The sequence below is a fragment of the Muntiacus reevesi genome, chromosome 5, assembly GCF_963930625.1.
Source record: "Muntiacus reevesi chromosome 5, mMunRee1.1, whole genome shotgun sequence".
NCBI classification, from domain to species: domain Eukaryota; kingdom Metazoa; phylum Chordata; class Mammalia; order Artiodactyla; family Cervidae; genus Muntiacus; species Muntiacus reevesi.
The window spans coordinates 115,743,716-115,768,022 of NC_089253.1; the positions used below are offsets into that span (position 1 = coordinate 115,743,716).

Consider the following 24,307-nt stretch of genomic DNA (forward strand, 5'->3'; position numbering starts at 1 on the left):
GCCCTTCCGCCCTCCGAGTTCCCGCCCACAGTTTAAGTTGGAAAGATGGAGCGGGCCTTTGGGTCGGTGGCTCGTTCCCCTTCGCGGGACGTGGGGAGAGTGGCCGGGACAGAAGACAGGGCCTCGGTCCCTGCCACACACCGAAAAGACTTCCGTGTGCGCTGCACCTCGAAGCGAGCCGTGACGGAAATGCTAGAACTGTGCAGCAGCTTCGTGCAAAAACTCGGGGACGCGCTGCCTGAGGAGATTCGGGAGCCAGCGCTGCGAGATGCGCAGTGGGTACGGGCCCAGTAGCCATCTCTTGTCTTTTCACCCGCTTTCTCCACACCCCGGTCTCAGTGGTCAGGAGGAGCCCCCGGCCGGCTTGGGCAGAGTTTAACGTGCCCGGGAAACGCGAGGGAACGAGATAGATGCTGGAGGTAGCTGGGTGTTGTTAGTTAACTTAGACCAGTGCTGTCCGACCGAAAAATGCAAGGCGAGCCATGTATGTTACTTGAAATTAAAAGGAAGAAAATAGGTGAAATTAATTTTTATGATATTTATTTAACGGACTGTGTCCAAGATACCATTTTAACTTGTAATAATTTTAAAAAAGTAACAGCTAGTTTACATTCTTTGGTTCATACCAAGCTTTTCACGTTTGTCTTAAAGTTAACACCTCATGTCCTTTTCCACTAGCTACATTTTAAGGCTTCAACAGCCACAAAGGGGCTGGATTGTCCCCTGTTGGACGGTGTAGACAGACACTCAGTAAGGAGAATCCTGGAAGCCAGTCACCAGGCTAGCTTTTGGTCTTTCTTTTTGCTTGCTTTTAGAATATCTTGTAAAGAGCGAAAACATTTTCCCTACGAGTCTAAAATAGGTAAGGAAGCTTTCCATTATAAACTTACTAAGATCACACTGAGCCTTATAATCCATTTCCCCTTCCTTTCTCAGGTATTTTGCAAAGCTCTGTAGAAGATGAGGGGTGGGGGAAGACACAACAAATTGAGGGATTTGTGCCAGTCTGAAGAAAGCACACAACCTATTTATATCCAGGGGAAAATGTTAAAATGTTTGTAATGAAGTACAGTTTTACTGACCACAGTGCAAACAAAGGTTAAGTGGGTGGAGAATGTAGGAACACTCCCTGGGTTGTGATCCTCTGTTCAGTGTTGTATGCATTGACTTTTATATCATTCCCCACTTGCTAGCAAGAGAAGGATAGAGACATACCTGAGGACATTTGTAGTAGTAATTTCATGGGAGAAGACTTGTTTTCTTTGTGTAATAATCTTAGAATTTACCCCTTTCCAGGAAGTGCTAAGGTACTTAGAACATTAATTCCCCTTACAGGAAAAGAGGAACTTGGCTTAACCAAGTTATTAAAGTATTAATAATACTTTATTAATGGTGAGAAAGTAAATTTGAAGATAAAAGATGTGAAGACTTAAACTACCAAGGGAATTCACTTGTGTTTTAATTAAGAAAACAGATAAAAGGTGGAGGCTTCAGTAATGTTGACATCTCTATCTAGAACCACTTAATATAGTAACATTTTTTGTGATAGTTTTTTTTTTTAATTTATTGAAGTATAGTTGATTTACAATGTTGTGTTGATTTCTACTGTATAGCAAAATGATTCAGTTATACATATGTATGCTTTCTTTTCCATTATGGTTTATCACAGAATATTGAATATAGTTCTCTGTGATGTACATGAGGACCTTGTTGTTTATCCATTTTACACGTAAAAGTTTGCATCTGCTAATCTTAAATTTCTAATCCACCCTTCTCCCACCCACCTCCTGCTTTGTACCCACACATCTCTTCTCAATGTCTGTGACTCTGTTTCATAGACATGTTCTTCTGTGTCATATTTTAGATTCTACATATAAATGATATCATATATCTTTCTCTATCGGACTTCCTTCACTTTAATATGATAATCTACAAGTCCATCCATGTTGTGGCAGACGACTTTCTTTCCTCTTTTCTACGGTTGAGGAATATTCCATTGTATATGTGTACCACGTCTTTGTGCTTCATCTGTCGATGGACATTTCGGTTGTTTCCATGTCTTGGTGGTTGTAAATAGTGCTTCAGTGAACCCTGGGATGCGTATCTTTTTTTTTTTTAATTTTTAAGTTATTTATTTTTGTATTTGGCTGGATCTTCGTTTCTGTGCAGGGACTTTCTTTACTTGCGGTGAGTGGTAGCTACGCTTTTGTTGCTATGCTCGGAGTTCTCTTTGTGGTGACTTCTCTTGTGGAGCACTGGCTCTGGGGCACGCAGGCTCCAGTAGCTGTGGTGTGTGGTCTCAGGAGTTGCAGTTCCTCGATTCTAGAGCACAAGCTCAGTGGCTCTGGTGCATGGCATGTGGGATCTTCCCAGACCAGGGGTTGAGCTCATGTCCCCTGCATTGGTGGGCAGATTTTTAACCACCGGACCACCAGGGAAGTCCTTCATATCTTTTCAAATTTTATTTAGTACTTTTCTCCAGATATATGCCCAGGAGTAGGATGCAGATCATATGGCAACTGTTAATTTTTTGAAGAAATTCCATACTGTTTTCCATAGTGGCTATATCAATTTACATTCCCACCAATCATGAAAGAGAGTAGCATTTATAATTTGTAGACTTATTTATTTAAGGCTTTCAAAAATTAATTGGTTAATTTTGGCTGCACTGAGTCTTCATTGCTGTGTTCAGGCTTTCTCTAGTTGTGGCAGGAGGGTTTCTCGTGGCAGTGGCTTTTCTTGTCGCAGAACACAGACTTGAGGTACACCGGGTTAGTTAACCCATAGCGTGTGGAATCTTCCCAGACCAGGAATCAAATCTGTGTCCCCTGAATTGGCAGGCGGATTCTTATCCACTGGACCACTAGGAAAGTCCTGTGTATTTTTTTCTTTTAAGATTTTAATTTATTTATGCTGGGTGTGGGTAGTGGGCTGGGGACAGAGATTGAAAATAACAATCCAAAAACAACAGAGATAGAGGATGTGGACAGTGTATTCATTTCCTATTGTTGAGGTAACAAGTTCCCACACTGGGTGGCTTACAACAACAGAAAGGTATTCTCTGACAGTTCTGGAGGGCAGAAGTCCTAAAGTCAGGGTGCTGGCAGGGCTGCATTTCTTCTGCAGGCTCTAGGGTGTATCCCTGCCCTTGCCTTTCCCAGCTCCTGGAGGCTGCCCTTCTTGACTCATGGCTCCTTCCTTCATCTTCTGAGCACATCACTCTGACTTCTGCTCACACACCCCTTCCCTCTGATTTGGACACTCCTCCACCCCCCCCCCCTTTTTTTTTTCTGGTATGGACCCTTGTGATTACATTGGGCCCACCTGAATAATCAAAACACACTGTCCACATCTCATGATCCTTCATCACATCCAGCAAAATCTCCCTTTTTTTTCTGTATAAGATGACATATTCAGAAGTTCTGGGAACTAGAATGCAGACATCTCTGGGGGCCATTATTCAGCTACCATGGAATTTATTTTTTATTTGGAGGATAATTGGTTTACAATGTGGTGTTGGTTTCTGCTGTTCAACAACGTGAATCAGCCCCGAGTATACATATACCCCCTCCCTCTCGACTCTCTCTCCCAACCCCTACCCCACCAGACCACTCCCCTGCCTTCCCACCCCTCTCGGTAGTCACAGAGCACTAGGCTGAACTCTGTGTATTATATAGCAGCTTCCAGGGCATGTGAGCTCTTCCCAGACCAGGGATTGAACCCACGTTCCCTGCATTGGCAGGTGGATTTTTAACCAGCTGTTTTACACGTGGTAGGTTATGCGTGTCAGTGCTACTCTCTCAATCCATCCCATCCCCGCCTTCCCTTGCTGTGTGCACAGGTCCGTTCCTGCCCTGCAGATAGGTTCATCAGTACCATTTTTCTAGATTCCATATATATGCATTAATATATGACATTTATTTTTCTTTTCTGACTCGCTTCACTTGTATAACGAGCTCTAGGTTCATCCACCTCAGTTCAGCTGACTCGTCTGTTTGGTTTTATGGCTGAGTAATGTTCCATTGTATGTATGTACCATAACTTCGTCATCCTTTGGTCTGAAGATGGACACCTAGGTTGTTTCCCTGTCCTGGCTGTTGTAAATAATGCTACAGTGAATATTGAGGTACATGTGTCATTTTGAATTATGGTTTACTCAGAGTATATGCCCAGTAGTGGGATTGCTGGGTCATATGGTAGTTTTATTCCTAGTTGTTTAAGGAACCTCCATATTGTTCTCCACAGTATCTGTATTAATTTGCACTCCCACCAACAGTACAGTGAATTCTCTCCAGAATTTATTGTTTGTAGACTTTTTAATGATGGCCATTCTGACTGGTGTGAGGTGATACCTCACTGTAGTTTTGATTTGCATTTCTCTAGTAATTAATAAAGTAACATTTAAAAAAAAATTGATACAACTATGCAATGAATATTAAAAAGACAATTTATATTATTGGATAATTCTTGAATAGAGTTGGATAGAGTAAGGATTTTACTTTATAAAAATCTTTAAAGTATAGAATACATAACTCTAACTCATAATTATATCAGTCATCATTTGATTTAAGCTTATTTTTTCCTTTTTTAAAAATTTATTTTTAAATTGAAGGATAATTTTAAGCTTATTTTTAATTACATAAAATGTATTCTCACTATGAAAAATAGCATAAAGCAAAAATCTTTCAATTCCTCTCCACTATCCCTGTTCCTTCTTGGAAATCACTGTTTTGGAGGGTATAATCCTTCTCTTTTTTGGCTTTAAAGCTATCTCTCTGTTTTAAAAAGTGTTTTGTTTTTTTTTTTTTAATACTAATAGTGTCATGCTGATATATTGTTAACATCCTGCTTTTTGTTTAAAAAACCGAATATGTCTTTGATTATTTGTTAATATTATATAGAGATGTACTTTGTTCTTTTAGTATTGTATGATATGGGTATATTGTGTATTTAGCCATCCTCCTAGTTTTGAATTTAAATATTTTTCCCTCAATATTTCAAAATTTCAAACTGAAATAAGCATTCTCAGTTTATTTTATGTTTTTATGAGAATGGTCCTTTAGGTTATATTGATAGACATGAAATTGTTAGACTATAGGGAATGTGCATTTAAAATTTGGATGATACCATCAAATTTCTTTAGTTTTTTACTTTTTAATGTATTATGAACATTTTTAACATTACAAAAAATAGACAAGCACAGTGAGCACCCATATGTCTATCACCAAATTTAGCAGTTATCAAAAATATGTTATACTTCTGTTTTAAAGCAAATTGCATCTCTTATGTCATTTCATCATTACCTACTTCAAAGTACATCTCAAAAAAAAAAGAGTCCTAGTACTTCCCTGGTGGTCCAGTGGTTAAGAATCTGCCTTGTAATGCAAGGGATGTGGGTTCAACCCCAAGTCTGGGAAGAACTCACATGCTGTAGAGTAACTAAGCCCGAGCACCGAAACCCTGATCCCAAGTGCCACAGCTAGAGAGTCTGTGTAAGTCCGTCTGCCGTAGTGAAAGATCTCCAGTGATGCAGCGAAGATCCCACGTGCTGCAACTAAGACCCAACGCAGTCCGCCCCCCAAAAAAATACAGTCTGTTGTAAAGTAGAAATTAATTTCACTTTCTTTTAAGCCTGTGTATTTTCCCACTTGTTAACACTGACCTCATTCAGCAGCAAATGTATTACTTATACCCTTGAGATTCATTTGAGCCCAGTTTGTTAGCTTGTTTTCCTTTCATTTAAGAAGTTAATTTTTTTTTTTTTTGCACCAGTATTCTAAAACTTTTCCTCACATTTTCTTATGGGTAGCTTAATGGCTGTTGTAACTAAAATGTAGGTAGAATAATTGATTGAAATGGAATCTCACTTCATTGAAAAGCATAAGCATGCTAGTAATCTAGTCGTCTACTTTTTTATATATTCTCTATCACAAATCTGAATTGTTCAAATGTTTGAATTCAGCATTTAAAGTTATTTTCAGTGACTTGATTTTTGTGACTTTATTGCAGACTTTTGAGTCAGCTGTGCAAGAGAACGTCAGCATTAATGGGCAAGCATGGCAGGAAGCTTCAGACAGTGGCTTTATGGGTATGTGACTTCACTTTGTCCCTCTGTCATTCATTGCTGAGTTATTTTTGTAGCCATTCCATTTCATTTTCTGCCATGTCACTTCCAGGATCTTAGTTCCCCAACCAGGGATCAAGACCTATGCCCCCTGTAGTGGAAGCTCGAAGTCCTAACCATTGGACTGCTAGGGAATTCCTGCCTGTTTTCAGTGTCACCTCTTTACTGGCAGAGTTCCTTTACTGGAAGAAAAGAGAAAACTAATCTAGAAGACTATTAAGGTCATACATTGAGGCAAACAGTGTAGTGGTTACCATGATCCTTTGTATATGCTATCTGGCATTCCCACAAGACTTTCATCTCGTACCCTCATCAGTAGCTTATTGGAAGATACTATAGAACTATCGTGAGATGAAGAAGCAGGCCCAGAGAATTCCTATGCTTAATAATTTATAAGTCAAATTATATTTTTATAAATAATCCTTTGAGTAGATAGTGAAATACTCTTAGAAATGTGAAGTTAAACTGTATGAGTACCATATAAAGGAGGAGTTTAATATTTGCAGAAACCTCCTTTAAAAGACAGAATATTTTGCTGGTCCAGGCAGACTACATTGCACCCTATCTAATGAAGGTGACATATTTAAAGAAATTGAAGTTTTAATAGAAAGAAAATGGTCAGTGTAGGAAGGAAAAAAATGTAGGAGAAAAAGAATAATCAGTGTGGGAAGAGAGACAGAATTCTCCAGCAACGTCCAGGAAGAGAGCTGTCCTGACAAGAGGACTGGAGTGCCTTGCTGGTCCCCATGGTGATAGTGCAGAGATCTGACCAGCGTAGATTGATGTCACTGCTAGCCGTTAAGTTTAACCACTTATACTTCTGAGCTTATTATAAGCCCTGTAATATCTCTGTGGCTATAATTTTTCTTCTCAGCGTTAAGACAATTCTTTGCCCAGAAGACTTTACTCTCTACTCCTTGGCATTATTATAATTATCTCTTCAAAGACACCAGAGTTCACTTTGTGGTTTACATATTAAAATGAAAAAAACAACAACAGATTTTTCAACTATTATCGGAGTGATTGCCAATTAGTGGGGAAAGGCAGCATATCAGAATCACCTAGGAGTATTTTCAAACTAGACAGACTTTACTGAGTGTTTATGTGACTCTTGTTCTGTGAAGTCAGTTTGGAACTGCTGTATTGTTTGGTCCAGACTGCCTTTAGCATATGATTCATCAGTTTATAGATCAACACGTGTGTTTTATGACAGGTTGGCAGCCTTGCTGGATGGCTGAAAACTGGATATTCTTTGTCCCTCCCCGCCCCCCTCCCCCTTTTAACTCTGAGGGGAAATAGTTGAGAATACTACACTTCTACCTTCTTCCATGGGCCCTTGGTAAATGTCAGACACCATACCAAGTTCCAGGAAATAAATGAAAAGATATGATTCTTACCATTCATTAGAGGAAGGAAATAGACAAAAACACATTACTCTTCAGGAAGTGGGAGAAGACATGACAGAGTAGCTTGCTGTTAAATGCATTTAATAAATAAAAGTGTAGACAGAAAGGAGGTTGGAAGGATGTTTGAAAAACAAAGAAAAAAGCATGTGCAAAGGCATAAAGTGAAAGTCGCACAGTTGTGTCCAACTCTTTGCAACCCCATGGAATTCTCCAGGCCAGAATACTGGAGTGGGTAGCCTATCCCTTCTCCAGCAGATCTTCCCGACTCAGGAATCAAATTGGGTCTCCTGCATTGCAGGCGGATTCTTTACCAACTGAGCTATCAGGAAAGCCCTAAAGGCACAAAGGAGTGATATGTTTGGAAAATGTCAGAAGTGGATTGAGATAGATGAGGCCAAGTTGGGAGCAAATCACATAAAGCCCTGTAGCATATGCAGAGGAATCTGTACTTTGTCCTGTAGGTCAAGGGTCCCCAACCTCTGATGATCTGAGGTGGAACTGATGTAATAATAATGTGAATGAAGTGCACAGTAAATGTAATGCTTTTGAATCATCCCGAAACTAGTTCCCCACACCGTTCAGGAGTATGTATCCAGGATGTTCAGTCGATACCTGAAATCTCAGATAGTACCAAACCCTGTGTATACTATTTTTTAAAAAATTTTATTGAAGTATAGTTGGTTTACGATGTTGCTGTTCTTCTGTACAGCAAAGTGACTCAATAAGATACATATATATATTATTTTTTATTATGGTTTGTCACAGAATATTGAATATAGTTCCCAGTGCTAGTAGGACTTTGTTTATCCTATATATAATTATGATAAAGTTTAGAAATTAGGCTTAATGAAATTAACAACAATAACTAATAATAAAATAGAATGATTATAATAATATTGTGTAATAAAAGTTACGTGAATGTGGTCTCTTTCCCTCATTCTCAGAATATCTTACTGTATAAATTTAATGCCTTTTCTGTCTGAACTAAAGACTTACCATCCACTGTGGCTGTAACCTTTGCAGTTTGAGGGATGACAACAAAGGTAACACAAATTTCTATTTCCTTCTTCACAATTTCATGGAGAGAAGATTTATTCTTACTGTAGATCTTAGCAACCTCAGCCTACATTTTTTTTCCTTATTAAGTTGCAGACTTCTGCCTTTTCACTTAATGGAAGCACCTTACAGCTTTTCTTTGCCATATTTGATTTTTTTTTTTAATTCATTTATTATTTTTGGCTGTGTTGCGTCTCTGTTGCTCACAGGTTTTTCTCTATTAATGGTTGCAGTGAGCAGGGGCTGCTCTCAAGGTGTGGTGTACGGGCTTCTCCGTGAGGTGGCTTCCCTCATTGCAGAGCGTGGGCTCAGGGCTCACAGGCTTCTAGAGCTGTGGCTTGTGGGCTCTAGAGCACAGGCTCAGTAGCAGTGGGCTTAGTTGCTCTGCAGCATGTGGGGTCTTCCCAGACAAGTCATTGAATCTGTGTCGCCTGCATCGGCAGGCAGATTCTTTACCACTGAGCCACCAGGGAAGCCCTTCTTTGCCCTGTTTGAATTGCCAGCATCACAGCTCTTGTGCTCTGGAGCCGTTATTAAGTAAAATAAGGGTTACTTGAACACAGACACAGAGATACTGCAACAGTGGATCTGATAACCAAGGTGGTTACCAAATGACTAATGGGCAGGATAGGTTGGACAAAGAGATGATTTATGACTTGAGTGGGATGGAGCAGGATCGCCTGAGATTTCATCATGCTACTCAGAATGGCACACAATTTAAAACTTAGGAATTGTTTATTTCTGGAATTTTTCATTTAATATTTTCAGACTGTGGTTGACCATAGGTAACTGAAACTGCAGAAAGTGAAACCACAGATAAGGGTGCACTACTGTAACAAGAAAAAGTTTATGTTTTAGAATCTAACTGCTGGGTGTGTCAGGGACGGATTGGAGAAGGGAGAAATTGAAGGGAGAACCTCTCAGACCTTAGGAAGTTATTGCAGTAATACAGCCAAAGACGGTGAAGACCACCCTAAGAAAGAGGAAATAAAGATGGGTTTGAGAGATGTTCAGAAGATAGAATTAATAGGGTTTGTAGCTGATCTAATACATAGAAACAGTAAGTTTCACGAGGGCAGAGGCTTTTGTGTTTTGTTCACAAGCTTATTGTGCAAATGAGTGAACAAATGAAAAAATGAATATACAAGCGAAACCAACTTTCTCCCTGCCCCTCTATTCTGAGAGGGCTATCCCCCGTGCCCCAATGAAGATCAAAGAACTCTCACGCTGCAGCTGTGCCCTGGTGCAGCCAAATAAATAAATAACATTTTTTAAAAAAGAACTAAAAAGTAAGTTCGTTGAGAGCAAGGAATATATATACTTTCCTCATCACTGTGTTTTCAGTACTTGGCTTGGCACATAGTATGTTGTTGGCCAAAAGTTCCTTTGGTTTTTTAAGTAAAAAATAAAGACAGTCTTTCATTTTCACCAAGAGCTTCACTGAACAACATATTTACTGTTTTGTTCCACTACCTTCTGCCATTTTTCAGGCAACTTCATAATTCCATCTTCCCAAAACTTTTTATATTTTCAAGCAAAGAACTGTTCAGGTGCCTTTTATAGTCTTCCAGGAAACTGAAATTTTTTCCATTAAGAGAATTTTGTAAAGGCTAAAATAAATGGACACCTGGAGGTGCAGTGTCTGGTGAATATAGTGGATGAAATCAGGACTTCCCGGCCAAGCTGTAACGGTTTTTGTCTGGTCATCAAAGAAGCATGTGGTCTTGTGTTATCTTGATGGAAGATGATGTGTTTTCTGTTGACTGATTACAGACATTTTTTACCTATTACTGCCTCCAGTTGGTTTACTTGGAAGCAGCACTTGTTGGAATGAATCGTTTGGTTTTCTGGAAGGAACTCATAATAGAGGACTCCCTTTCAGTCCCACTATATATACAACATAACCTTCTTTGGATGAAGACCAACCTTCGGTGTGATTGGTGGTGTTTCATTTCACTTGCCTCATAATCTCTTCTATTCCACACTATTGTACAATATCCACTTTTCATCTCCCGTCACAATTTGTTTTAAAAACAGGACATTTTTCATTATGTTTCATTAGAGAATTGCATATGGAAATATGCTCAATAAGGTTTTTTTCGCTTAACTTATGTGGAACCTAAACATTAAGTGAAGAACATAACCAGGCTGGTACAAATGATTTTCAGTGCTAGATTTGGATATTTTGAGTATGTTGACTATCTTCTGCATGGTGTAACGTTGACTGTTCTCGATTAGTGTCTCAGTTTGATCGCTCTCAACTTCAGTTGGTCTGCCCACCCGCGGAGCATTGTCCCTTTAGAAAACTCCAGCATGAACCTTCACAAACTACTTTTGACAGGTTCAGTTGGTCACAGCATCTTCTCCATACACTGCACACATTTTTCTTTTTGTGTTTCAAGTGCGTTTTTATGTTCCTTGAAATAATAAAGTATAATATGCCGAAAATGTTGCTTTTTTTCTTCCATGGTCAGTGTTAAAATGGCTACTCAAAAATTCACCAATTGATAAGCTTTTTTAAAAAATACACACTGATATGACAACTGTCACAGTACGCTCTTAACAAAATTGTTTTGAATGAAATTAAAGACAGTTAAGCACTACTAGAGCCAGTTATGAAAAAAACCAAACAAACCTTTTGGCCAACCCAGTACACACTTGTTGAGTCACTAAGTCGTGTCCAACTTTTTTATGACCCTATAGACTGCAGTCTGCCAGGTTCCTCTGTCATGGGATTTTCCAGGCAAGAATACTGCAGTGGGTTGCCATTTCCTTCTCCAGGGGATCTTCCTGACCCAGGGATTAAACCCACATCTCCCGCATTAAGGTGAATTCCTTACCCCTGAACCAGTGGGGATGCCAGAGTAATGACAAATTCTTCCCTGCTTAAATTTATGCCATCAAATTTAGAAAACTCAGCAGTGGCCACAGGACTGGAAAAGGTCAGTTTTCATTCCAATCCCAAAGAAAGGCAATGCCAAAGAATGTTCAAACTACTACACAATTGCACTCATCTCACACGATAGCAAAGTAATGCTCAAAATTCTCCAAGCCAGGCTTCAGCAGTACATGAACCATGAACTTCCAGATGTTCATGCTGGATTTAGAAATGGCAGAGGAACCAGAGATCAAATTGCCAACATCTGTTGGATCATCGAAAAAGCAAGAGAGTTCCAGAAAAACATCTATTTCTGCTTTATTGGCTATGCCAAAGCCTTTGTGTGGATCACAGCAAACTGGAAAATTCTTCAAGAGATGGGAATACCAGACCACCTGACCTGCCTCTTGAGAAATCTGTATGCAGGTCAGGAAGCAACAGTTAGAATTGGACATGGAACAAAAGACTGGTTCCAAATTGGGAAAGGAGTACGTCAAGGCTGTATATTGTCACCCTGCTTATTTAACTTCTGTGCAGAGTACATCATGAGAAACGCTGGACTGGATGAAGCACAAGCTGGAATCGAGATTGCCGGGAGAAATATCAGTAACCTCAGATATGCAGATGACACCACCCTTATGGCAGAAAGTGAAGAAGAACTAAAGAGCCTCTTGATGAAAGTGAAAGAGGAGAGTGAAAAAGTTGCTTAAAACTCAACATTCAGAAAACTAAGATCATGGCATCTAGTCCCATTACTTCATGGCAAATAGATGGGGAAACAGTGACTTTTATTTTCTGGGGCTCCAAAATCACTGCAGATGGTGATTGCAGCCATGAAATTAAAAGATGCTTGCTCCTTGAAAGAAAAGTTATGACCAACCTAGACAACATATTAAAAAGCAGAGACATTATTTTGCCAGCAAAGGTCTGTCTAGTCAAAGCTATGGTTTTTCCAGTAGTCATGTATGGATGTGAGAGTTGGACTATAAAGAAAGCTGAGTGCCGAAGAATTGATACTTTTGAACTGTGGAGTTGGAGAAGACTCTTGAGAGTCCCTTGGACTGCAAGGAGATCCAACCAGTCCATCCTAAAGGAGATCAGTCCTGAATATTCATTGGAAGGACTGATGCTGAAGCTGAAACTCCAATATTTTGGCCACCTGATTCGAAGAACTGACTCATTGGAAAAGACCCTGATGCTGGGAAAGATTGAAAGCAGGAGCAGAAGGGGACGACAGAGGATGAGATGGGTGGCATCACTGACTCAATGGACATGAGTTTGAGTAAACTCTGGGAGTTGGTGATGGACAGAGAGGCCTGGCGTGCTGCAGTCCATGGGGTCACAAAGAGTCGGACAGGACTGAGTGACTGATCTGAATTGAAATAAATTTATACATTTCAGCTTTTAGCTTTATCATTAGGTGGTGCTAAGAAACCATTTTCTTCTCTACACAGGATTTAGCTGGGAGACTTGTTTTTGATAGCTGATTGTGAAATAGTAACAGTATTCCTTTCAGCCTAGTGATTGAGGTTTTTATTTTTTTGTGTGCGATTGAGCTTTTTAAATAGATGAATTAAAATATAGGGAAGGCTGCTCATTTAAATGAGTATTCAAAGTAATAATGACTATACTTCATAATACTCTCAGAAGAAGTAATTTAGTTGGACTTAGTGAATATTTGTTTGATGAATGAAAGGTCACACATGACCTCATTGATCTTCACCTGATATGTATGTTTATGCTGATGTATGTCAGCAGTGTCTCAAAATGTTCCCCAGTATGTATTTAACATGTTTCAGACTTGTCCGTAATGAAGCTCTCTACTCAGTAAGATAAATAGATCTATTTGTGCCATAGACTTTGACATAGCAGAACACACAGGTTGCAAAACCAGTTAAGCTGAGGACATAGCTTTTTAGTATTTTTAACTACTTAATGTTTGCTACTTTAAAAAATAATTTCCAGGAGAAGGAAATGGCAACCCACTCCAGTATTCTTGCCTGGAGAATCCCATGGACGGAGGAGCCTGGTGGGCTACAGTCCACGGGATCGCAAAGAGTTGGATACGACTGAGCGACTTCACTTTCATTTTCAACCCTCAGTTGAGACTTTCAGCTCTTGTGTTTGCTATTTTCTTGAGTTCTCAAAGACCTGTGATCATATTTTTTTTAAGTTGCCTGTTTTCTAATTGCATCACTTTACACACTGTTGTCTAATAATATGTGGTATTTAGAATGCCTTCTTAATTATTTTGAGCAGCCATTGCCTGTATTTTCTTAGCACCTCCTTGGTTTTCTTACGTGAACTCATCTGACAGGGAAATGCAGCTTTTTTGTTTGCCCTTTCTGCATACTGGACCGTCTGAGTCAGTGTTCTAACTAATCCCTGATGGTCTCTGAGCTACTGTTCTACCAGACTCAGTAGTTATGTGCTTCAGGAGTTTTTCGGTAGAGTTGGTCCTATTAGGAGACTCTTGGTGTCACCTTTGTTATCTTAAAAGCTGGTCCCTTCGCTGAGGCTCTTAATTTTTTGAAAGCCTGATGCTATTTCAGCTGAAAAAATTGGCAAGGCTATTTAAAAAATTGAGGGAAACCATTTAAGAAATTGAAAAGTAATCGCAAACAACATTGGGTAGTTGTGACTTTCAGTTCTGTATCAGTTGAATTTTTGTGCTCTTTTTCCTGTGTATGTGGTGGTTCTATTTTTCTCCAATAAAACTTTTTATTTAAAAAAAAAAATGAAAATAAATAAAAAATAATTTCCAGGGACTTCCCTGGTAGTTTAGTGATAAGAATGAGGCTTGCAATGCAGGGGCCCAGGGTTCCTTCCCTGGTCAGGAACTTAGATCCCACATGCCCTGGGGTAACTAAGCCACAACTGGAGAGCCCCCATGCCATCCTATACAGCCAAATAAATAAGTAAAAATAAAAAAATAATTTTCAAAATAAGGTTAATGTATTCCCTGCATTCATTTCATCTGAGGTGCTTAATTTCTGGACCTGATTCCAGAGACCTCTGTTGAGAATCAAAATTTCTGCCCTTCTCCTTACAAAAGAATGTGTACTGTATAATTTCATTTATATAAAATTCTAGGAAACGAAAACTAGAATATAGTGATGAAAATTTGGCGAGTGGTTGCCTGGAATAGAGAGCAGTTTGGAAGGAGCTGGAGGGGGGCATTACAGGAGAACATAAGGAAGCTTTGAGGGTGATGGTTATGTTCATTATCTTGACTGGTGGTGGTTTCAAGGGTATACACATGTCAAAACTTATCAAATTGTATATTTTAAATATGTGCAGTTCACTGTATGACAGTTATGCCTCAATATAGCTGTTTTTTTACTTCTGACAAGTCCTCCAGGTGATTATTCATCCTCCAGGAGTTTGAGAATCAGTAAAGTTGACTTTTGAACAACACAGATTTGAACTGTAAGGATCCGCTTATTTAGGGCTTTTTTTTTTTTTTTTTCTTTTTTTTACCATATATATACTACAGTACTACACGATTTGTAGTTGGTTGAATCCATAGATGTGGAAACTATAAAGTTATGTTTGGATTTTTGATGGTGTGGAGGGTCAGTGCCCCTACCTCCCACGTTGTTTAAGGGTGTACTGTATTTTAAAACATAGGAAAGCAACTGATAAGATAGCTTTAGCCAAATCAAAGAAATATTAAAATCAGATGTTAAATGCTTTCAGTGTGGCTCTTTCGTTATATTATCACCCTTCTTTCCTTATAGTTTATCCTGCAGCCATTTAGAACTTTTTCCTAAAGACTCTTGATCTTGCTGATGCTGTTTTCTCTGCCTCAGGTGCTTCTCCGTATTATTTTTCCCTACCTTTTTTTTTATGCAGTGGATTTACACTTATATCAATATTTCAAGATCCAACTCATGTTATTTCTCTTTAAAGTCTCAGATTCCCAAGGCATAGTTATTGTTCGAGTTGTTCTTTGTCCTGGTAGCATTTTGTTCATACCTCTGTTGCATTTGTGAAGTTGTTTTGCAGTTATCCGTCAGTTTCTTCCAGTGAACCATAAGCTCTTAGAGAACAGGGGTTGTGTTATGTTCATCTTTGTATTTCTCTTTTTTTCTTTTAAGTTACTTTTCTGTCTTGTCATTAAATTTTACTCTTACAGGGTTAGTTTTATGTCATTTCTTATTTGATACATATTTTTAAATTGTATTTTTATTTTTAATTTCATATTTACTAAACTTGACATTATAAACTGATAAGGCTTCAAGATACTATATTTTTCATTTTTAATCAGTAGTTCTTCAGAATATATTATTACTATATTGTTTGGAACTGACACATGTAATATTGTTATATATTCTCATTTAATATGACTTCATGAAAATTTATTTAACATAATCATAACCTTATTAATTTGTCTTAGTTTTTTACCATGATAGAAAATTCTAGATTTTTCCTTTTTGTATTTGCACAGAGAGTGCATGCTTTAAATTATTCTGTAGATTTTAGCCCACATATATTTTTGTGTGTCTTCTTTAGGCATTAGATTCTTGGATTTTGTTTTGATGCCAATCAGTATGCTGTGCTTTATACTAGAGTTTAGTTCATTTGCTTTGTACACTATAATTGATAACTTTCTTCTAATTCCTTTGTCCTGTAAGTTTTTCCTCATTGTGTCTTTTTTTTTTCTTTTTTTAATCATCTTTGTATTTCTCTGATTTGGGCTTGGATTCCCACCGGGGCCCAGTAATGATTGACTGTTAAATGAATAGATGAGTCAGTCACCAAAGTGAGGCATCCATTAACTTGCCATATTTGTTTTCCTTAAATTTTTTTAAATTTAGTTTATTTATGTTACATTTTCATATATAATATAAACTGTGTTTTAAGGAATTTTTGATATTATTTTTTCACTTGAAATAGATTCTGATATCAAAGTCCTTGAAGACCAGTTTGATGAAATCATAGTTGATTTAGCCACAAAACGTAAGCAGTATCCCAGAAAGATCCTTGAATGTGTCATCAAAATCATAAAGGCACAACAAGAGATTCTGGTAAGATGATTTACCTTTAAAATAGTAAATTTTATGTAATGTCTGTTTTACTACAGTAAAAAAGTTAAAGTGTAAGATCAAGTGGAGATAAATGACATTTTGTTTTCTTTGTTTTTCCTGCCTGAATTACTCCTGTTTGTCTGTTATAAAACTTCACCCTTCTGAGTCACACTAGGTTTTGAATACAGCTGATAATAAAATAAAGTAGAATTTGAAGATGGAAGACTGACGATAACTTATTTCTGAGTCCAGGAAGGAGAAAGAAGTTTATTTTTTAAGCCTCTTCCTTCTATTTGTGATTTGTATTTGGCACATTATTTGTATATAGGTATGTATTTTGTGAGATCCTTGTCTTCGTTATGTATTTTGGTGATGAAGATTGAGATTACCTGTTTATAACGCCAAAATTTGCTTTATGAATTGTGTGTAATTTCTTTTGCTCCAAAAATCATGACGAGGCAGGAGGTTTGCTGGAATGGCATTGCCTCTGGAGTGAGACATATATGTGGCTTTCAGCTTTGCTTAACTGTTTGTCCCTACTTTTTAAAATTAGCATACTTTCAAATATAAATTTTCCAATTGCTTCCTTTTCAGGAATTGTTTCAGAGAGTGAAAGCAGGTACTTTATCTAAAATATTTTACTTATCATTCTATGAGAAAAAAATAGTTATAAGCAAAACTTTTCTTTTTTTTTTTTTCTGTGGAAATGTCAGTTCTCCAAGAAATACTCTACTCCCATCTCCCTCATCTACTTTTAAAGTTTCCTCAGGAAAAACATTCAAAATGTATTTATTTTCCATGGATTTTATTTTATTTTATTTTATTTATTTTATTTTATTTCCATTTATTTTCCATCTACTTTAAAAGTAGATGAGGGAGATGGGAGTAGATAAAAAAGAAAAGTTTTAGTATCTTTCTCCCTATTACTACCCTTCCTCCCTGCTCCCACCTGCCCACCAAAAAACCTATAGTCATTATTACATAAAAGAAGGTTTGCTGACCTAGGTGGGGGTTGCTGTGGAAGTTTAAAAATTGATGCAGAAATGAATGGGGTGAGGATACTAAAGATAGCTTTAAAACAAACAAACCAAAAACCTTTTTGGCTCCTGCTGCTTTGAGAAAGGACACGAGAAAGGACATTTTCCACTTCCTTTTTGCCTGAATTATGGACCCTGTTCTTAGAGTTCTACTGCAGTCCCAGTGTATCACAGGTAGGCATTTGTGGGCTGGAGACTTTTAAAAACAGATTTCTGTGTGAATATGAGTTCTGAGTTCTAACCACTTGTCTTAAAATGAACTTTTCAAAAACAGTCCGTTAATAGTTTGAAAACTACTTAATACTTTATATAAACACAAGATTCTGTCACTATGCCTTTAATTTGCTTTTGCTTCTTTATGTTGCTGCATCTTAGTGTATGCAGTAGGTGGCAGTACTCTAAAAGGTATAATTCAGACTTAATTTTATCTGTTCTTTTCTCCTTCTTTCCCTACAGGATCTAATTTGGATGTTTTGTTTCATTTTTTTTGGCAAAAGAATGATACTGCTGACTAATTTTGTTTATATTAGCCAAAGAAAATGTTTCTTTAAGTCACCTAGTTGTTAATTTAAATGTTTTAATTTATTTTATATTTAGAAGCAGTACCACCCTGTTGTACATCCATTGGACCTAAAGTATGACCCTGATCCAGGTGAGCCAGTATTCATTTGTGGTAAAAATGAAGTATGAGCTTGTAATTTTTAGGAGTTCCTGATACTCCTTTAAAGGTTTTAGCATCAGGGGTATCGTCCCTTTGATGTTCTCACTCACTCCCAGTCATAAGTGTTTAGGTCTTTTTCTCACGTAGGTTTATGAGAACTAGCTCTAAACCTACCATCTCAGAATTTCTAGGATCAGGACCCAGGAATCTGGACTTCTGTTAAGCAGTCTCCTGTCCTAGAGTATTACACCTTCTCCATCTCTACCTTCTCCTATAACATCCTCCTGTCTTTAATACTATTATATTATCCATTCTTTGCATTACAGCCAAAGTTTTACTATTAAAGCACTCAGTATCTTTTCTTCGTGTGATAACCATCATTGGTTTTTCATCATTTACAGAATAAAATCCAATAAAAATATAATATTGAACTTAAGAGATATGTACACTTGTTACGCCTTTGAATTCAATTCTGTTTTCCACTTAGGTGCGTCTTGTAAAACACAAAGAAATAAAAAGGATATAAACTTTGTAAATCCAGCAACAGAACTAACATTGCTAAAAATGTGGATCATGCCTATTTTTAAATAGCTCTATTCTTACCTTTAAAAATTTGTAACAATTTTCCTAAGAGACATTTTGGAATTTACCTTTGGCACTTTAAAGTACCAATTTTGAAGTATTTGTGAAATAGTTAAGATCTTGATTTATTTTTATGGGATTTCTATACCTATGGCTTTGAATACCTCACCCTTGTTGAATTCTGGTTTACCTTCTAACATGTCCCCTGCCCTTCCAAAGTGTCCCAAGCCAATGGGATAAACAGAAAGGGAAGCAAATGTAGGCTGAAGTTGGTTAAAATCATAGCAGTCACTGTATTTGATAATAAACATTAACCTAGTAACACTTAATTTGTCATCAGTTTGGTTTGGTTCAGGTCAGTCGCTCAGTTGCGTCTGAATCTTTGCAACCCCATGGACTGCAGTACACCAGGCTTGCCTGTCCATCACCAACTCCCAGAGCTTGCTTAAACTCATGTCCATCGAGTCGGTGATGCCATCTAACCATCTCATCCTCTGTCGTCCTCTTCTCCTCCTTCCTTCAGTCTTTCCCAGCATCAGGGTCTTTACCAGTGAGTCAGTTTTTCTCATCAGTTGGCCAAAGTTTTGGAGCTTCAGCTTCAGCATCAGTCTGTCCAATGAATATTCCGGACTGATTTCCTTTAGGATGAACTGTTTTGATCTCCTTGCATTCCAAGGGACTCTCAAGAGTCTTCTCCAGCACCACAGTTCAAAAGCTTCAATTCTTCAGTGCTCGGCTTTCTTTATGGTCCAAATCTCACATGCAGTCATAACTACTGGAAAAACCATAGCTTTGACTAGACGGACCTTTGTCAGTAAAGTAATGTCTTTGCTTTTTAATACATATGTTCTAGGTTTGTCATAGCTTTTCTTCCAAGAAGCAAGTGTCTTAATTTCATGGCTGTGGTCACCATCCGCAGTGATTTTAGAGCCCAAGAAAATAAAGTCTCTCACTGTTTCCATTGTTTCCCTATCTTTTTGCCATGAAATGATGGGACCAGATGCCATGATCTTAGTTTTTTGAATGTTGAGTTTTTAGCCAGCTTTTTCACTTTTCTTCTTTCTGACGTATGTAGAGTATAATAAATCAGAGAGAATGCATACCCATGTGTACGGCAATGACTTGGCATAGTTATGTTAGGAACTTTGAGGGATATGGAGATAAACAGGACAGATTCTCCTCATAAAGAGCTTACGTCTGAGTAGAAATAAGAGATGAACATAAAGCAATATTCCTTTATGTCCTCGAGCTGATTCCTTTCCTGGTTTTCCCTATCTGAGTAAATAACACCTTCACCTCTGTATTGCTTTAGTCAGAAGTCAGCCTTGAATCTTTCCTCTCCTGAACTCTTCATATATAGTCCATCAAGAAGTCCTACAAATTATTACGTTGAAAAACAACCTCACATTCATCCACTTTGCTATTATTACCTCTAATCTAGGTCACCATCACTCTAGCTAAGATTTCTAGACATGCTTCCCTTAAGGTCTTCTGTTTCACTCTTGTTCTCTTCCAGTTCGTTGCATATCCATCAGGCAGAGTTGATTTTTTAAAAAAAACCCTTTGCAATATTTCAAACATATAGAAAATAAGGAGAATAACATAATGAACATCTTTGTACCTACCACTAATTTTTAGTCAGTTCAGTTGCTCAGTCTTGTCCAACTCTTTGCAGTCCCATGGACTGTAGCGCCCCAGGCCTACCTGTCCATCACCAACTCCCGGAGTTTACCCAAACTCATCTCCATTGAGTTGGTGATGCCATCCAACCATCTCATCCTCTGTTGTCCCCTTCTCCTGCCTTCAATCTTTCCCAGTATCACAGTCTTTTCCAGTGAGTCAGTTCTTCACATGAAGTGGCGAAAGTACTGGAGCTTCAGTTTCAGCATCAGTCCTTGCAGTGAACATTCCGGACTGATCTCCTTTAGGATGGACTGGTTGGATCTCCTTGCAGTCCAAGGGACTCTCAAGAGTCTTCTCCAACATCACAGTTCAAAAGCATCAATTCTTTGGAGCTCAGCTTTCTTTATAGTCCAACTCTCACATCCATACATGACTACTGGAAAAATCATAGCCTTGACTAGACCTTTGTTGAAAGGTAATGTCTCTGCTTTTTAACATGCTGTTTAGGTTGGCCATAACTTTCCTTCCAAGGAGCAAGCATCTTTTAATTTCATGGCTGCAATCACCATCTGCAGTGATTTTGGAGCCCAAAAGAATAAAGTCTGTCACTGTGTCCACTGCTTACCCATCTATTTGCCATGAAATGATGGGACCAGATGCCATGATTTTAGTTTTCTGAATGTTGAGTTTTAAGCAACTTTTTCACTCTCCTCTTTCACTTTCATCAAGAGGCTCTTTAGTTTTTCCTCACTTTCTGCCATAAGGGTGGTGTCATCTGCATATCTGAGGTTATTGATATTTCTCCCAGCAATCTCGATTCCAGCTTGTGCTTCATCCAGCCCAGCATTTCTCATGATGTACTCTGCACAGAAGTTAAATAAGCAGGGTGACAATAAAGAGCCTTGACGTACTCCTTTCCCAATTTGGAACCAGTCTGTTGTTCCATGTCCAATTCTAACTGTTCCTTCCTGACCTGCATACAGATTTCTCAAGAGGCAGGTCAGGTGGTCTGGTATTCCCATCTCTTGAAGAATTTTCCAGTTTGTTGTGATCCATACAGTCAAAGGCTTTGGCATAGCCAATAAAGTAGAAGTAAATGTTTTTCTGAAACTCTTGCTTTTTCAATGATCCAACGAATGTTGGCAATTTGATCTCTAGTTCCTCTGCCTTTTCTAAAACCAGCTTGAATATTTGGAAGTTCATGGTTCACATATTGTTGAAACCTGGCTTGAAGAATTTACTTACTTTTAAGGGCTATTCATATTTTGTCAAACTTGGGTCAGATCTTCTTAGGAATTAAAAGATATGGATACAGTTGAAACTTTGTTTTTACCCTTTTACCATCCCGTTCCACTCCGTCTTACTTCAGAAGTAACTACTATGCTCAAGTTGAGAGGATCCTTCCTATCCATGTTTTTATGCTTTTACTTTATATATGTATATCCATAAAGGTTGTGTGGCATTTGTTTTAAAAGTTTTACATAAGCTGTATCATACCAGTCGTATCATTCTGCAACTTTTTTTTCCCCATCAGTATTGTATACACATTATCTGCATTCATTTCATTTCTATATAATATTCTGAGCATGAATACTTCTCTGTAAGTCCATTCCTCTACTGAGGGACACTTCGTTTCTTTTTCTTTTTTTTTTTTTGGCTATTATGAGCAGTTTTACAATGAATAATTTTACACCTGTGTCCTTGTAAACTGTGGCACATTTAATGCCACAGATTTTCTGAGATAGATTTCCAGAAGCAGAATTTCTAGGTCCAGAGAGCTTGTCTGTTTTCAGGTTTATTACATTGGAGCTTTACTACTCCTCCAAAGTAGTCATATCAGTTTATGGTTCCACCACCAGGGTTTGAAAGTTCTTGCTTCTCTGCAGTTTGCCAAAAATTAATTGTCATCAGGTTTTCTGCACTTTTTTAATTTTGTCGCCAATGTGATGGGCACGTAGAAGTTTTTAAAGTGAGGTTGTTCGTCTTGAGTTACCTATTTATATTCTTTGCCTGTTCTTTGGTTGGGTTATTTGAACTTTTCCTTATTCATTTCTAAGAGTCATATACACAGGCACATGAAGATAGAAGCATGCATACACACATTATAGACATTAGTGTTATAAGCACTGTAAATATTTGCTCTCAGTTTTTGGCTTGTCTTATAACTACTTATAATGACCTTATATATACGTTTTTTTAAAAAAATAGAATTTTCTTGTGGTATAATTTACATATAATAAAAGTACGTCCATTTTACGCATACAGTTTGAGTTTTGGCAAACGTATACAACTCTGTAACCATGACCACAATTGAGATACAGAAGTTTTCATCATTCATGAAGTTCCCTTATGCCCCTAAATTTTATGCTTTTTGTCTCTTAACTCTGCTAATGTGGTAAATTAATGTTGACAGATTTTTCTGATGGTTATCTTTGCATTCACAGAGAAAACCCCACTTACTCTTTAGTATATTTTTTCTTTTATATTCTTGAATTAAATTTACCTGTATTTTATTTTTATTTGTATACTGTGTTAAACTATAGTATATTTGCATCTGTAGTCACACAAAAAATAAACGTGTTTTAAAACATACTGTCCCTTTCCAATTTTGTCACCAAGGTTATGCTGCCCTCATAAAACAGTTTCTAAATGTTAGAGGATTTTTGGTCTTTGAAGAGTTGGTAAGATTCATGTATAAAACTGTCTGAGCCTAGTTATAAACTGACTTAGTATATCTAATGGTTATTGGTTTCTTCAGGTTTTTTATTTTTTCTTAAATTAATTTTGGTAATATTTGTTTGAAAAACAGTCTGTTTCATCCATGTATTCAGTATATTGGCATGAAACTTTATGGTAGTTACTTATATAATTTTAAAAATTTCTGTTCCACATATACTTATTTCTTAATGTTGTTTTTGCTTTCTCTTTTTTCTTGATATCTTGCTCTAGATTTCTTTGTTTTTAATTGGTCTTTTCAGAGAGTCATCTTTTTAGTTTTGCTGAGTTTCTCTATTGTTTTTCACTTTTCTGGTTCCTTGAGTTCTGATCTTATCTTTAGTGTGGTCTTCCTGCTTTCTTGAGTTTTATGTGTTATTTTTAACTTCTTGAATTAAACAGTTCATTAGTTTACTTCAGTCTTTAGTAAATAAGTCTACAGATGTATCTCCAGGTCCTGTGTTAACCATATCGTCAAGACTCAATATGTAGAACTCTCATACCCCAAATATTTTTTCATTTCCAAATGTAGGAGTCTTACTTATTTTCCTCTTTTTTGCCATCTGCCATGTTGATAGATTTTTCTTTGTCTCTTATTTTCCTTTTTTTCTGGTTTGAAAGCTATCTGCTATGCTGCTTTTCCTTTAGTGTTACCTGTTAAAATTTTAGCATACTGTAGTTCTAAAATTATCTAACATAGTCAGGAGTTATACAATATTTCAGGTTCCCTCCTAGGCAAGAAAAGGACTTTATTATACTTTACCCACTGAATAAGCACATCCCTCCCTCAATTTTCCTTCTTATTTGTGTCTAGAACTTTATAGCACTCATCTGCTTTTTGTCTCTACAGATTTGACTATTCTAGACATTTCATATAAATTAAATCATGTAATATGTCATCCTTTAAGAATGGCTTCTTTGAATTGGCATAATGTTAAAAGGTCCATGTTATAGCATGTATCAGTATTTTGTTGCTGATGTAAATGGAGTTAAAAAATAGTTTGTTTGTTTATTGCTACTGTATAGAAATTGGATTGATGTGTATATCTTGATCTTGTATCTTTCAACCTTGCTGATCTCATTTATTAGTTCTAATAGTTTTTTAGTGGGTTCTTTAGAGTTCTCTACATAAAAGATTATATCATGTGATCGACAGATCAGATAGTTTTACTTCTTCCTTTCCAGTCTGGAGGCC

The 24,307-nt window shown here is 37.4% G+C and overlaps 1 protein-coding gene across 1 annotated transcript in view; it reads left to right on the plus strand.

Moving 5' to 3' along the window:
* The first annotated feature begins 32 nt into the window (after nucleotides 1–32).
* Nucleotides 33–24,307, plus strand: part of NSL1 (NSL1 component of MIS12 kinetochore complex) — a 39,765-nt gene continuing 15,490 nt past the window's right edge. The window contains exons 1-4 of the mRNA XM_065936241.1: nucleotides 33–279; nucleotides 6,010–6,088; nucleotides 16,364–16,494; nucleotides 18,129–18,183. Of these exons, the coding sequence (XP_065792313.1) occupies nucleotides 46–279; nucleotides 6,010–6,088; nucleotides 16,364–16,494; nucleotides 18,129–18,183 (499 nt within the window). The 5' untranslated portion in view covers nucleotides 33–45. The remainder of the gene's footprint in view (nucleotides 280–6,009; nucleotides 6,089–16,363; nucleotides 16,495–18,128; nucleotides 18,184–24,307) is intronic.